The sequence below is a fragment of the Diadema antillarum genome, unplaced genomic scaffold, assembly GCF_040938485.1.
Source record: "Diadema antillarum isolate AM-2024a unplaced genomic scaffold, OU_Dant_1.0 scf00000181, whole genome shotgun sequence".
Classification (NCBI taxonomy): Eukaryota; Metazoa; Echinodermata; class Echinoidea; order Diadematoida; family Diadematidae; genus Diadema; species Diadema antillarum.
Window position 1 is genome coordinate 978,824 of NW_027271070.1, and position 17,397 is coordinate 996,220.

A 17,397-nucleotide genomic window follows, 5' to 3' on the forward strand; every position below is an offset into this window, starting at 1 on the left:
AGGAGAAAAAGTTGTCGCCCGACCCCTCTCAATTATGACCACTGTATAGTTTTCTGATGTGGCAAGAGTGACATCTTTTGTAGGGTACTAGAATCTTTATATGATTTGAAAACAAAAAATGATTGGGCAAATTGGATGTGCATTCAAGGGGGAAAGATTTATCTTATGTTTTTGTAAAAACTCTGATGAGAAATACATTGTAGGACTGGATTGCAGTGGAGAGTTATGCTCCTTCAGTGTGAGAGCTTAAGTGATATCGAGAGATTGTTGACCGTACCCACTTGAGACATTGTATTGCGTCCTTAAATGTAGAAAAAAGTGTGCTTGATGTCCAAGAGAATGTAGAAGATCAACTGCCATTGGCAATTGAACCAAAGCCAGTGTTTCATGTATAACTGTCCCTCTCTAATCTGTTAGTAAATTGTGTCTTGCGTCTTCTGTGTTCAAGCATCTATTGATCTTCTCATTTCATCATGGTTGTGAATTGATATCTCTGCGAGAAATGATTGTATATTAACAAAACTGGATCTGGAATCTATCTCTTTACACATGTTGACAAGATCTCTAAATTGCACTAGTGTCTCTGAAGCAAATCACCCACCATTTTGATTTATTTCTTGGAGAATTATTTGGTTTATGACACCATTGAATGTACGTCAATGAAAACCTGGCCAATCTTTTGATGGGATCAGTTCATTACATGTAAAAGTACATGTAGTATGCTTTTGTATTGGGGTGAGTTTGAGCCGAAGGCTCAAGTGAGCTATTGCGATCGCTCTTCGTCCGGCGTCCGTCGTCCGTCGTCTGTCGTACGTCGTGCGCAAACTTTTACATTTTCATCTTCTTCTTGAGAACCCTTGACCGATTTTCACCAAACTTGGCAGGTATTATCCCTAGGGGGATAGGATCTCAATTTGTTCAAGTGGGCACCATTCCCTACCTGGGGGGCCCCCAGAGGGGCCCAAACCTCCCAAAATTAAGGAATCTTAAAAAATCTTCTTCTCTTGAACCAGAAGTGATAGAGCTAAGTTAATACTATGAATTAGTACATTGATGACTGTAGTTTCATGTTTGTTCATGGCAGAATCAGGGGTGGCCCCCCCCCCCCCCCCCTTGGGACCCAGGGGAGGGGGGTGGGGAGGGGTCCTAATGGGGCCCAAATTGTACATTTTCACCTTTTTCTTGAAAATGCCATCATGAATTTCCACCAAAGTTGGCACGTAGCATCCCTGGGGGAAAGAATATCAACCCATCGAATGGGCACCATGCCCCACCTGGGGGACCCAGGGGCCTAAATTTGGACCGAAATTGTAAATTTTCATCTTTTTCTTGAAAACCCTATCACTAATTTTCACCAAACTTGGCAGGTAGCATCCCTAGGGGGATAGAATCTCAATTCCATCAATTGGGATGGGATGGGGGGGGGGGGTCCAAATGCGGGCCTAAATTTTCATCTTTTTGTGAAAACAACATAATGGATTTTCACCAAACTTGTCAAGTAGCATTCCCACAGGGAGAAGATCTCAAAGTGTTTGAATAGGCACCATGCTTTCCTTGGGGGCCCCAGGGGGTCCAAACCTCCTAAATTGATGAATATTAAATAATATTTTCTCTAGTTCAAATCAAAAGTGATAGGGCTTTAAGTCTTTTTTTCCGAAGCTGCATAATCCAATGTTCTATGAAGTACAGTGTACTTGGCAGGTATTTTTACCAGTGTGATGGAATATGTAAATGGACACCATGCCCCCATTCTTGAAGCTACCCCCACCATAAGTTTCCAATATTCTCAGGTAAGAGTCTGCAAGAATGCATGGAAGGTGAACTTGCGATACTCAGGTGAGCGCGTGACCCCGGGTCTCCTCTTGTTGTTGTTGTTGTTGTTGTTGTTGTTGTTGTTGTTGTTGTTGTTGTTGTTGTTGTTAAGGATGGGGTGAAACGATGTGATTGATTGACACAAATTCATTTTGTTTTGTTCCTCTGTAGCGTGATTAACAATTGACAGATAATTCTTATGACGTTGATGAGAGTTGTCCATTATATACTTGCATCAGTGGCACAATGATAGGTCAACTTCACCAATGTCTTTGTGCATGGATGGATTTCAATCTAGATATATTCATCAGGATAGTTAATACTGTGTAATAATAAAAAATTGCTGTTGTCTTCATAACATTGAGACAAACCCATGAACAACTAAAGTGACAGATTATTTTCATATCTCCTGTAGATATTGCATCATGTATTAATGGTTAGACCATAATTTGCAATTCCGCATCAAGTTGACATACATAAAGTAAATTAAGATGAACAGAATGGTCGATACTTCACTACAATTGGATATAAAGTTTTAAAAATTGTGAAACTGGAGTTGCGCATGTTTGCACCAAATAAACATAAATTGGAAGACTTTATAATATCATTACATTGCAGTTCCCTCGTGTATGTATATACATACAACTTTTTTTCTTTTGTAATGTGAATGATTATTAAAGTATATTAGCTGTTCAAAGTCATGAAATTCTTCAGTCGAGATGTTTTATTCCAACTAATTGACAAATTGCCCTTCATCGACGTAAATAGGCATTGAATTGATCAGTGTTTTGGTAGTAGCCATGACAAAAGAAATCATGGGCATACAATGTATATAGTCAAGCAGGATTCGAACCTATGACCTGATCTCCGGATATGTGTCTTATCCACTAGACCACCAAGCTTCTGCCTGACAGCCTGTGCTGGTTCTAATCCATGTAGCATGCAGCGGGTACTGTATATTGTAAAAGTGGTTTCTTTCGCGTACAGATACTTTCACGGTTTCCGTCGGTGCCGACTTTTTCGCGTGTGTTTAAATTCGCGGTCAGCAAAATCTGTGAATTCACAGTCGGCAAAAACTGTCTTATTTTGCACATGAAAACCAAAACTATAATCCAATTATTCTTTCATTTATTAAATAGAAATCAAAATTAAATACAGGCTTACCTGAAATTCCGTCTCTCGAGTGTGTACATGCTTGTACCTACATTACGCGTTATCGCTGTGTGTATGTTGAATGCGCGAAATCTTCGTGTGTGCAAGTGCGCAATAGCGTTGTAACAAGCAGCGAGTTCAAAACATTTTCGTGTGATGTTAAATTTGCGGTTCAACCTCAAAGCGCGAAAAGCGCGAAAATAAAACCACTGCGAAAGAAACCACTTTTACAGTAATCATTCAGTATATGAAATTCATGAAAAAAACATTTTAATGGAAAAAATTCATGAATTTGAATACTTATGCATATGTGTATGTGAGTGTGTGTGTGTTATTCATTATTGAGTAGAATATGCAGGAGGCTTAATCCATTCCTTCTCTCTTTACTTGTTCTCTCTGACATGCAAATGAAGTTCTGGGAGATGCCCACTTTCCAACCAGCTCCATCTGCACCCATGGCCCAAGAGAAGTACGAGCCGATGGTGAGTCAACCTCATCTGATTTCCTTAGAAAATAAATGAATAAATAAATGAATGAATGAATGAATGAATGAATAAATAAATAAATAAATAAATAAATAAATAAATAAATAAATAAATAAATAAATAAATAAATAAATAAATAAATAAATAAATAAATAAATAAATAAATAAATAAATAAATAAATAAATAAAAATACATAAATACATAAATACATAAATAAGTACATAAATACTTAAATAAATAAATAAAAGACAAATTTATAAAAGCACATTTTGAAAGCAAAAAGTCTCATTCTTATTATTAAGTGTATTCCATTCAAAGACTTGCTTTTTTATGCATTTCACTTGTATACATATCTTCATGGAAAACATTTGGTCCAGCTTACAAGAAAACTTGCTGGAAATTAAGCTTACTTCATATAGCTCGAAGAAATGTATGGAGACTGGATTCTAAGCATCAAAACAGATCCTTTAGTATCACATGGATTTTTATATAAGCCTGATACTAGGTCCACAAGGTTACAAAAAAATTATAGATTTCAATACATGACACTTTATCAGCTTATCAAGATCTTGCAACTAGAAGTGTTTTCCTTCTCTTTTGCTTTTTTTTAAAGAATCTCATTTTCCTTCTCATTTTTTTCCTCCCTGTCTGTTTTTTTTAGCTCACCTGAGCCAAAGGCTCAAGTGAGCTATTGCGATCGCCCTTCGTCCGGCGTCCGTCGTGCGTCGTCCGTCGTGCGTCGTCCGTCGTCCGTCGTGCGTCGTGCGTAAACTTTTTACATTTTCATCTTCTTCTTGAAAACCCCAAGACCGATTTTCATCAAACTTGGCAGGTAGCATCCCTAGGGGGTTAGGAACTCAATTTGTTAAAATGGGCACCATGCCCCACCCAGGGGGCCCCCAGGGGGGCCCAAACCCCCCAAAATTAAGGAATCTGTAAAAATCTTCTTCTCTAGAAACCAGAAGTGATAGAGCTAAGTTAATAATATGAGTTAGTACATTGATGACTGTAGTTTCAAGTTTGTTCATGGCAGAATCAGGGGTGCCCCCCTTGGGACCCAGGGGAGGGGGGGTGGGGAAGGGTTCTAATGGGGCCTAAATTGTACATTTTCATCTTCTTCTTGAGAACTCCATGACCCATTTTCACCAAACTTGGCAGGTAGCATCCCTAGGGGGTTAGGAACTCCATTTGTTAAAATGGGCACCATGACCCACCCAGGGGGCCCCCAGGGGGCCCAAACCCCCCAAAATTAAGGAATCCGCAAAAATCTTCTTTTCTAGAACCAGAAGTGATAGAGCTAGGTTAATACTATGAGTTAGCACATTGATGACTGTAGTTTCAAGTTTGTTCATGGCAGAATCAGGGGTGCCCCCCTTTGGACCCGGGGGGGGGGGGGGGGGGGGTGGGGGTGAGGAGGGGTCCTAATGGGGCCTAAATTGTACATTTTTATCTTCTTCTTGAGAACCCCATGACCCATTTTCACCAAACTTGGCAGGTAGCATCCCTAGGGGGTTAGGATCTCAATTTGTCAAAATGGGCACCATGCCCCGCCCAGGGGGCCCCCAGGGGGCCCAAACCCCCCAAATGAAGGAATCTTTAAAAATCTTCTCTAGAATCAGAAGTTATAGAGCTGAGATAATACTATGAGTGAGTACAGTAATGACTGTAGTTTCAAGTTTGTTCATAGGAGATCCAGGGGTGCCCCTCTTGGGGGTGGGGGGGGGGGGTGGTTGGAAGGGTCCAAATGGAGGCCTGAATTGTACATTTTCATCTTCTTCCTGAAAACCTCATGATGGATTTTTGTCAAACTTGGCAGGTAGCATCCCTAGGTGGTCAGGATCTCAATTTATCAAACTGGGCACCATGCCCCACCCAGAGGGCCCCAGGGGGCCCCAATTCCCCCAAATTAAGGAATCTTGAAAAAATTGGGCCCTTATTGTACATTTTCATCTTCCACTTGAGAATGCCTCGTCAAATTTTGGTAGAGCTGTGAATAATTTAGATTAGTGACTACGTGAAAGGTGAACTTGCGATACTCAGGTGAGCGCTAGACCCGCGGGTCTCTTGTTTCTTTTTCAAGTCTTCACATCTCTGAAGAATCTCTGAGGATCTTCATTTATTTCATAATGTAAATCAGTTCATTATAAACTGAGAATTGATGAAAAATAACTAATCTCTGCATGTGATTGTTGAATTATCTATTCCTGTTCCTACTATTCATGAGTAAGATGTACTTCTCTTTGTCCTTTTTAAAACTCTGAAAACAATACATACAAGCAGCAGTTAATTTCGAAAGGCCAAATTGGTAATAGCTCTTCAATCTGTATTTTCTCTGGGGCTTTCCTCTTTTACTGTAGTAATGGCCCTGTTTCAGATAAGTCATCAGCTATCAACTGCATGTATTGATATACCACTCGCTAAATATATTTCAGGAAAACAGTGAAGTGTTAATTTTTTTATGAGAAGTTAAAAAGTATGTTCCACTGTCTTGAACAAAGGATTTGAACAGAAAGATATGAAAGAGAGGTCAACAGAATTGATGAGATTGAATAATGCAGGAAAGTAATCGTGGAAAATTTTGAAATATTAAAACATTGAGGTTTCTGAAATTGTCATCCACGTTGTTGTATTTCTCCTATTTATCATCTGTATGTGTATGTGTGTAAGTTGTAATCATCAGTTATCAAGCAAAGAGGGAATAGAAATAATGTCACTTATTCATTAAGCTGAAATGTTGATAAAAAGGGAATAGATGCTTTAAGCATTTTCAAAAAACAAAACAAAACCTGTGCTCAATGTATTTAGTGCATCAAGTGCGTAATGGGTTCAATTTGGCTTACAAAGACTAAACTGAATTGACATATTTTTCTGTTGATGGCCTCCCGATTCTCAAGTAGCCAAATGAAAATGAATGTAGTCCGTGTAATCTTGCCAACTGGGCATGCAACAAAACGGTTATTGTTATCGTTTATTGATATTAAAGCCTATCACACTTTCAAAGTCTTTGTATGGAAATCATGTCTTTATCCCCGATGAGCTTGAATCCACCCCAACCTACCGGAGAAAAGACAAACAAAACAAGAAAGTTGTTGTTTTGCTCGGCATCTCACCTCATTTTGTTATTGATTGTCTTCGGCAAATTCCCTGTTACCTTCGTAATCATCTTGCTCTCTTGTAGCCGAAATATTCCTGGAATGATGTTTACGCATCACTAATCATCATCGTAAAATGACGGAAGGCGGGGAGATCGTCCGTAAACACGGTCGCGTTGTCTCGTAAACACGTATCACTCCACTCTCCCTCCACTCCTCCCATCCTCCAAGTGCTAGTCTCCGTAAAAACTAACAATGACACCCATGGTACTTTAATCATGCCCAGGCGAATAAATAAATCTCTCTTTTCCATCAATTTGATGGGAATTAGTCACAAAAACAAGATTTGCGGGGGTCATGCGTTGTTCCCCTTTCTACATGCCATGCAGGTCACAGCATCCCAGCGTTACTGGACGCCATCTTGAGTCTGTTGCCACTGGATGCCTACGTGGACAGCCCCGTAAGTTTACGTGTCACATTGATTGTTATTATGACCCCTTGCGAAATAATGGAAGGGAATTGAACGAACATCAGAACATAGCACATTGATTTAATTTATGTATCGATCAAAATGCGTTGTGGTAGTCTAGGCAATACATGTACATTTTCCTTTTGTGTGTGTGTGTAAAATAGCAGAATCTGAATCCAATTATTTATATGTTTTGTGTGTGTGTGTGTGTGTGGGTGTGTGTGTGATGGGGTGGATGCACTAATCAGTAGAAACTCATTCTATATTAGCATGTCTAGTTAGCATATCTACTAGACATGTTGAAAATATGTCATTTCAATTACTATGAATTAATTGTTGACTTTGTTTAAAGAATTATGTCCATTTTTTCCAAATTTTCAAAAATAAAAAACAACAACAACAAAGCTGCATATCTACATGGTCTGTCTGTTCATATTTCTCTCACACATACGCACACACACACACACACACACACACACACAAACAAATACACATATACACATTCACATAAATAAGTATAACATTATTGCAATTTGGTTTGTTTGTTTGGTTTTTGCTTTTTTTTGCTTTTTTTCCAACTTTGTGTTGCCAGTGTCAGAATTCATGACAGAGTAATTTCTTTTTGAGTAAAAAGCATTGCATCCTCTTCACTGTTCAACCATGCGCAAGGACAAAGTACCAAGGCTACTGAACTGCCCTTTGTAACTATTTCCAGGTGATTTTTATATCAGGAAGTGACTGTGTATATCTTATGTAAACTCATATTTAGATTTCACCTTTGCACCATGGTCAGTATTAAAGGGTCATAATGTTAGATTTTATAAATTGTTTAATCTCAAACTGAACTTCGAATAAGAAAAACATGGAATTCAGTTCAGTTTGATTCATTTATGCTTCATTTCTATCCAAGAAAGTGTAATGAATACAATGTACACATTCAACAAATTATATTAAGAATGTATAAGATATACAAGCCATATAATGTAATGTGAAATATACGTTTAAATGAGTATAATGATTAATTAGAGAAATTATACATAGTCTACATTGCAATGGTGACAGAAAGTAGATATCATTCAAAGGATTAAAGGAGTTATCCACTGAAAAGTAAACCTTGTATGACATTGACCACTGGAAAAACAGTATGCCATTAACATGTATATCCAAAATTTATCTTTGTACAATTCAAAAGATTAGAGAAATTCAGATATGTTCACCTAACAATGATATTGGCTGCAACCACAAGTATCAGAAAGCTGAGGTGATTTTGTCATCTGTCATCATCTGTCTAGTTGGTTTAGGCTCAGAAAATTGACATCATGTTTTTGGTGGGCAAGCTCCCCCTCCCAAACAGATAATGTTGCTGTTAAAGTTATTGCAACTAGACATTAAAGAATTAAAAAAGAAAATACCATTGGAAAAGAATGCATTTTTTTTTTCATCTACATTTCATAAATTAGCAAAGAAAATATTGTGAAGGTATGTATACGTAGGCAAATAGGAGATTTTTAATGCTATGACATCTTCATCACAGCTATTGTGCACATGTGGTTGCTGTTTAGTAATAACGCTGTTTGTATAAATATGTGAAACTTATGACTCCAAAAACTTTCTACTTCAGGTGCAATTTGACAAAACCTCTACCATTCAGTTTTGTTTGATTTCCCCCATTTTTCAAACCAACCTAAAATTGGTTTGGAGTTCTCAACATTTTGATGCATTTGTTGCATATCCCAGCAGTGCTGTATGTCCGCTGATGTCAAGATAGATTTCTGGCTTTGTCTTTAAAGCCTTGGAGTATTTTCTAAAATATGCAGACCATTGCCATTGTACAGCATGTACCATTGCACCAGCAAAAGCCTTTGAAATTCCATGTGTGTGTGTGTGTGTGTGTGTGTGTGTGTGTTTATGTCCATATGTAGACAATGTATTCAAGAGCTTGCTTTAAAGTTTTATTCAATTTTCATATATAAATGTATCCCCTCTCTATAGAATACACTTCACACAAGACAATGCAATACTTTATTTTCCTTGCATGATATAGAGCTATGAATTACAGGGCTGGTTGTAATGGAATGAGATGTGTCTTTCATTTTTTTGTGTTTCTTTATTTTTTTTCTCCTTTTTTGTGTGCAAAAGATGCATCAAATCTGCTGAGTAGCCTGTTAACTGCTATGGAAAATTAATCAGGGGATGTAACAACGCTTGGTATTCATGTCAAATTATATGCAGTTAAGAGGTCTACTTCGCCTGCTGAATCAATCTCTCTGAAATCTCTTTAGCAGGCCGATCTGATCTGATCTTTTTTGCTCAGTTTAAAGTGAAGCTGTGCTAGAATTTCGATATCATTCTAGTTCTCCTGGCTAGAAACAGGAAATTTCTTCCAAATTTCTCAACAAGCTGTTACTGACATTGATCAAGGAGACAAAATTCAGTGGAATACCTCCAATGACACGAGAATGAATGCCACCAGTATAACGTTGCTGACACCCTTTGTTTTGCCAGACAGGTGTAGTTTGTGAAAGAGTATTTCAGCTCTCGTGCATTACGCCCCTTTGTTTCTCACGTTTTTGACCGTTCAGCCACGTTTCTTTCCAATTTCCTCCCGACAACTGCTGCCATGACAGTAAAGATGACATCACAGTCTGACGGCCCAAAACCACGAAATCACCCGAAGAGGAAACTTCTTCACACCCAAATTAGGTCATTTAGGACATGCAGGCCCTTTGTTCCATTCTAGACGCTATTTTGCATCGGCATATAAAAGAGAAAAACCACAAAGTTATTCTTTGTGTGGCAGATTGATATTTTTGGAATAGTAGCTGGTTGTAGTGTTGGTAATTGGGGTGGGGTGGGATGGTGTGCATGTTGAGGGACAGACCGTAGGTGGACAGCAGATTGGAACGTCACTGGTCTAAACAGGATGTTTTAATGCCGGATGGGACAGACTTTGGGTGTGTTTATGCTCAATTTGCGAAAGCAGAATCAGCGTTTTGAAACGCTGATTCAAAACGCTGATTCAAAACGATGTTCACGGGGGCATTGTGTATGCTCACTTTCTTTGAGCCTTGGAAAGAGCATTTGCGATTGCTTCGCTGACCTCAGCAGAGGCTAGTCAAATTGGGGCGCGCGCTGCGATCGGTGGCCTGGCCTGAGAGAGCAGCTAGGAAAGACAGGCGTATGCACAGTATATGGGAAAACTGCACAGGCCAGGGTAGCTGGCTGGCCGGGCGCGCGCTTTTTCATGTGAACTGGAAAAGCGTTTAGATGACGTCACTCTAAACGCGTTTAGAAACGCTGTTGCGTTTATGCTTCCCCGTCAAACGTGATTAGTCAGAAACGTTGATCGTAAACGCACCTTTTTGTGCATTTTGGATCGGCGTTTTGATTCAGCGTTTCTATCAAGTAAACATGAACGCAACAGCGTTTTGCACTAATCACAATTTAAAGGGCCTGATTTTGGCCCCCAAAAAGGAAGCATAAACGCACCCTTAGCTGGACTTGTGGAACGGCGATAAACCACCCCGCCACAGAACCAAACAGAGATGTAGATTAATTGATGAGTACTGATCTAGTGACGACACCATGATGATTTCACCCATTTCCAGGACGTGTAATCTTTTTTTTTGGAAATCCACCCAAAATATGGAGAGTCTCCATCACAGTGGTGTTCAGAGAAATAGCACAACATGGAGACAGTAATTGCAGATGAGGTTTATGCCCTTAACCCTTCATGCGTCATTGCACTGAACTTTAACGTACCAAACATTTTCATAAGCATTGAGTGAATACCCTGGACTGAACCTTATTATAGTCAATAGTCCATCAGGGCATATCAATGATAACGTAATAGGGAAAAGGGGGATTTGGTAATCTCTATTCATTGACAGTTAACTTCCAGACATATGTGTCCGTCGGTGGCAAAAAGCACTCTAGGGTGTCTGGCCATTGGCAAGTCAAGCAGAGTGTAATAAGGGTCAACAAAACAAGAAAACATGAATTTGGAAGTTGATGTCTGTCTGTTGGAATCTCTAATATAGGGATGTATAACTTGTTCTATTTAGGCAAGTGCTTGTTTAGTTTTCATGAGTTCAGCAAGTGCTTTTTAAATAGTGCATATGCGTCCGCTGCAATGTTATATAGTCTTATCTCCAGGGTATTTTGTAGACATGAAAGGGTACAACACATCGAACAGTGGACCTGCTGTTTGAAAGTTCCACATTTTGTTGTTAATTTTGAAACAGTATAAAGAGTAGCAACCACCTGTGTATTTTGGAGAAGTACTTGTAACTGTTGTCATCACCTCAGCCTCCCACTTACTGAAATGTTAAGAGATTAAGTAAATCTACCCTTTTATAGCATCAAGTAGTTAATGTCTTGCAATAACCTGGCTATGGTGGCTGTTAAAGGGGAAATCCAGTCCAAATATAAGTTAGTTTGATAAAAAAGAATAAAATCTTACGAGTTCAACAGTAAAAAATTGACTGAAATCGGATGTAAAATAAGGAAGTTATGACATTTTGAAGTTTTGCTAATTTTGGCAAAACATTTCTTGTACAGTGGATATGAATATGCAAATGAGTGAGCTAACACGTCATAACCTCACAATTTTCCTTTGATCCTGTACAATAAAATGACAAAGATTCAAAATGTTTCTCTCATTGAAGTCTGAAAAATGATATTATTCCTGGTTGAATGACTTCACAGACTAGTGATCAGTTGGATATACCAGGGTTTGAGCCTCGGGCATAATTGTGTTTGAATGAAAAACTGAAAATTTCCAAATTTTATGTACAAACTGTGTGGCAAGTTGTGAGGGTATGACATGCTCACTTTGCCATTTGCATATTCATATTGACCGTTCAAGAACTGTTTCCTGAAAAATTTAGCGAAACTTCAAAATACCATAACTTTCTTTCAATATTTTTCATCCAATTTCGATCAAATTTTTACCATTGAACTTGTAAGATTTTACTCTTTTTTATCAGACTAACTTATATTTGGACTGGATTTCCCCTTTAAGGGAAAACGATTTGCAGTATTGAAATAAAGTAAAGCCAAAATACCATATTCTTCGATGTCATACATTCTTAACATATAATAACCTTAAAAAAAATCAACTGCACTCTACCTTAATAGTGGTCTTTTTTAAAGGTTTCTACCTTACAGGAAGTGTGATAACAAGGAAAACCTTGTGTTCTTGTCACGCCCAGTCTTCTGCCCTGTACACAAAGGTTTCCACTGTCACTGAAAGAGTCGCTGCCACCTGTCATTAGTATGAATGCTTTGTGAAAGAATCTGCTCACTTGCATAGACATTTCCCTTTCTCTTTCCATCTTCCTCTCACCTTCCCTTTTCTCCATTCTGTCCCAGCTACCATACTTCTGTGGTTTGGTGCTGTATATTTTGTGTAATCCTTTTTTTTTAGAGGATTCGTTGCTAGTATTACAACAAATAGTGAATGGTCATGAGTGCTATGGTACCAGATTTTGCAGGAGATGAAAGACAGAGGCACTCTCGAATGATATTCAACGAAGTGAAGTTGAGTTAGATAGGATGGGCTCATCTCTGACTGATTGCCAAATCTTTTTCCATTGCACGAGTAAAAGCTATACACTGCATACTGTATTTTTGTGTACTACACCTTGGATGTCAAAAGATTTGGTCTGCACCAATTTTTAAATTCATCACAGAAATGGCAACCAATTTTTTTTTAGTGAAAGGCAAATGGGAGGCACAGTCTAACCATTCACTCGTACAAGAAATAGCGATCCAACTATTTTTGTTGTTGACAGTAGAACTAGTGACTGAATGCGCACTTGTTACTGATGATGTGTGAGCGATGAAGGTATGCTTGCCTTGACATCAGAATCGTGCACTGGTATGCATTATTGTTTTTCACTGATGTCAGGCACAAGATTGGCGAGGGGTGAGGATGTGTTCGAGGATTGTTTAGGCAGGTCCTGGCACTCACAGAGCGAGGTTTGTCAAAAGTTTTTGTCAAAGTTTCAGCCGCGATAGGAAGTGGTCGATCAACCACCCAGTAGTCCCTCATTGTGAGTATCCATACCCTCCTTGTTATCATTTTGGGTGTCTTTTTTTGTGTGTGTATGTTCTCTAAAGTTGTTGGCCGATGACTGTGCATGCCACGATCGAGCTGCGGTGTATGATTTGATTACCATTCTATCTCCCCCACCCCAATTTTAAGATCGACTTCTTGGCTGTCGGAGGCCTGTGCGGATCTCAAATTTGGGCGTAGCACCAAATTCATGCATTCATTGTTCTCTCTGTCCACAAAGATAGCTTCCTTTGTTTATATATATATATATATATATATCTCTCTCTCTCTTTCATATACATCTGTCTGTGTACGTAATTCATATATACATATCATCTTGTCAAGTAATCATGATTTCCTTACACTCCAAGGTTATTGCACTCCATCCCAGTGAAACTCCAGACAAATTGAATAAATTCCTAAGCCGGGGGAAAAAAAAGATGTAAACTGATGACAAGGGCAGAGAGCTTATGGAATGGAAGTGACTATATTCTTAGACCCTCGTTACATCTGACTGACGCAATGATGATGTCAGCAGTTTGTATAGAAAGTGGTATTCTTTTGGTGCAGTGTGAGTGATATAAGCAATCTTTAAATCCCCTGTTTTTTTACTATTTACTGATTAAAAGACAAATGCTGTGGTGTAACTTGCTGTGTGGGTATTCTTTTCTAATCAGGTATCATGAAAGACAGCTTATATTTGTGCAAATAAGTAGTCTTAGGAATAGCACAATGTTCGTATTTTTAGTATAAACTCATGTATGTGTTTAGACATGTATATATATATATATAAATATATATTTATATACATATATATATATATATATATATATATATATATGATAATTATGTATATTAATATATATATGTATATATATATATATATATATATATATATATATATATATATATACATATGAAATGAAAAAATAAGCTGGTAATACATTCTTTTGCCAATAAAGAAATTGTTTATTCGACTCAAATTTTCAGCAGCCTACGCCTTCTTCAGGAGTCTTGACAATGACGGTATCAAAACGAAGCAAAACAAAAATTGAACACGTAGAGCGTGCACTCATAGACAGACTTGGTTGCTATGAGACATGGCTGGTTATTACCAGTTTATTTCTTCATTTCTTCATGGAGCCAATATGTGAATTCTCAACATGTTTATACACACATATGTGTATACTAATAATAATGATAATTCACAATACTTTTCTATAAAGAGCATTATCGCATTAAATGTCTCTAGCACTACCATCCTCTTTTACTGTCAATCACTTGTCAATCATATTTTTGTGTGTAATGCGTCGTCAGTAGTATGACATGACAGTAATAGATTTTCAGTCATGATTAACATGATTCTTGAATATATCGAAACAGGGCCAGCCTTCCAATGGTATCCCTCCACCACCACCCCGCCCCCCCTCCCACCAAGCTACCGGATCTTTAAGCCATTCATGCCCACTCACGAGCACAGCTGCACTCGGGAATGTAGCGTGAGTTTACTGTGTGTGTGACTCAGCGATGATACTAGTTGTTGTCGTTTTTGTCTGACTGAATGAGTCACTCTCCCCAATCTATTTCATGTTATTGATCTATTGTGAACCAGAAAAATCAAAGAGGAGGCCAAGAATGAAAAAGAATACAAAAGAAAGAAAGGAACAAACAAAAAAGCAAAAAAACAAAACAAAGGTTTTTCATAGCAGCTGAGAGGAGTTGCCTTATTATTGTATTTCCCCTCCCACTTGCTGTTAGATAACTTTTATGTAGCATGCAAATAGTGGGAGGATTATGACATACTGTGCATCCGACGTGGGATGCATATGTACCTGGGACGTGAGCCAGAGTGTGGGTCACAGGTCCTACTTGGTCCAGGGCCAAGCAAGCCACCTCCAAAGCGCACCAATTAGCCGTGGAAGTGTCCTCTCATTGGCACACTCGCACAAAATCATCACGGCTAGAATGAACAGGTGAGGGCCTCTTCAGGTAGCGATAGTCGCGATATTCGTAGCCTCCGTCAAGGCCCTGAGGCTTGGCGTTGCTGCATGGTAATCGCAAAGGGGAGCGATCAAGCAGAGGTTCATCAATGTGAAAATGTCTTTGAGCCATCAGTGCCAGACAAGCCCCGGTCAAGCCCCAAGGAAAAGAAAACTTTGGAGGAAACCTGTCCCAATTTTTTTTTTTTTTTGCGACCTACAGCCTTTGAAGTGCCAAATTTTGCCATCACCCATCCAGTAGAAGAACATGACAACCAATTGAGCTCTATTCAAAGAAGTTTTGAGCGTGCATATTTCATACTGATGGTCAATGGCCACACCTAACAATTCCATGGGTCAGAGAGACTTGCTGAAATAAAGTTAGATAAAAGAATTATTCAGTATTAAAGGATGGTCTGTACTGCCTCATCTCTCTTCTTTGCCCATAACTGTTCTTGGTATCAAGAGTGTAACAGAGAGTATGACCTTTCCAACACTTTTTGCGAGATACCAAGAAACCACTTATGAAATAGTACAGACCATGCCATTCTAGGAGGAATTCAAAGTTTATCTGATGAAAATCAGTTTTTGAACGGCTGAGATATCCAAAAACAAAGTAAAACAAAGCAGTCCCAATAAAAGATGGGTCCCACCTTTTATTATGATCACTCTGTTTTGGATATCACAGCCATTTCAAAACCAATTTTCACCAAATAAACGTTGAATTCTTCTTGGAATCACATGCTCTTTCATATTTTATAAGAGGTTCTTCATTATCTCACCAAAAGATGGTGGAAACCTGAAGCTAGGTTGCAACGAAAACTACACGATCCCTTTAATATCCATTCAACTGAGGTAAAACTAAATCCTTTTATGTCATTCTCTCTGCTATGTAGTACACTTTGGTTTGAATCGGAATTTGCACTCATGTAAACTTCTCAAACTTGGAAATCACTCCTCATTTTAATTTTGATTTATGCATTTTTTTTTCAAAGTTCAAATGAACAAATTTGTGGAAGTTTTTTTTTTTTTTTTTTTTTTTTTTTTTTTTTTTTTTTTAATGATTAAAAAGGTTGGCTAAAAAACATGTATGGAATTTCAAAGTTTCATGTTTTTCCAAAGAGAAGTGATATTGAGCTGAATTGAATTGAATTGGATTGAATTTATTATCATGTAAAAGGCCCCCTCTCTCCCTCTCTCTCTCACTCTCTCTCTCTCCAATCTATATCTATATCTATATATATGTATACATATATATTCTCTCGCTCTATCATTTTGACAAGATGTCTGTCATCTGATTCCATTTGAAATAAAGAGTCTAAGTCTTCAGGTGAAGTTCACAGAATTTCTGTGTTTAGATATTTGTGAAATTTTCACCATTTACAAAAACACTCAAGGATACAAGACGCCCACCCAGTAATTACCATCAAACCTCTTTAAAGAAAAAGAACAAAAATGCTGGCGAAGATAACCTGTCCTCGTTAGGTTTTGATTAATTCCAGTTATCCCAGTGGGTAGAGATTGTTACTTGTCGAAGAAAAGTATGATCAGTTACTACAGGAGTCTTGCCAAGATTTACAGAAATCCACGGCTAAGCTTAAGTAAATCATCTCAAATACAATAAGCCTTTTCATATATGAGTTCTCTTCAATACTAAAGGATTTATGACCTTTTATGAATATTTTTATTCAATTTTCTGTTTCATTATGTGTTTGTGTTTGCAGTTGTTATCTTGTTATTCGTAAGTTTTATTTATTTATTTTTTTTTGTACATATAGGTAGTAAGATTGCTACTGTACCACCAGAAACATTTGCGGCGTGAAACATTCCCATTTTGGAGCTGATGGCCTCTTTCATGGCATGAAACTTTCACAAATTTGCCACTGGAATTTGATCCACTGTGCAGACAAAACCTTTCCTGTGCATTTTACTTTTGCATATCTTGGCTCCTCCTGAAGTTTGCGAAAGTTTCGTGAATGCAAAAAGTTCTTGTTTTACAGGATGTCCCTGTCACACATACATTGTACAGTTAGCATGACATCGAGTTCAAAGAATTAAATTCAGGGGATGGGATGATGGTATCCATACATGCTTATTAGTTACTTCTGTTAAGTTGAGAGCTGATCTTTGTTCAGTTGTGATATCTGATTGAAAAAAAAGAAAGAAATCACAAAATCTTTTTGTGCGTCAGAACCTGAGAGTCCATGTCAATGTTAGCAAACTTTCTCCAGTAGCAAATCATTCCTTTGAGACACATTCTTGCATTATTGTGTTTCTGCGGAAGGTGAAAGACAGTGGACGTACAATTTCTGAATCACTTTATCTTTTCTACTGTACCATAGTAGGGTT

General features: G+C 38.1%; 1 protein-coding gene across 1 annotated transcript in view; it reads left to right on the forward strand.

Annotated features, from left to right (window-relative positions):
• LOC139723116 (fucose mutarotase-like) overlaps positions 1–17,397 on the forward strand; it is a 193,674-nt gene that overhangs the window by 54,635 nt on the left and 121,642 nt on the right. Inside the window, exons 2-3 of the mRNA XM_071634382.1 lie at positions 3,378–3,446; positions 6,932–7,002. Of these exons, the coding sequence (XP_071490483.1) occupies positions 3,378–3,446; positions 6,932–7,002 (140 nt within the window). The remainder of the gene's footprint in view (positions 1–3,377; positions 3,447–6,931; positions 7,003–17,397) is intronic.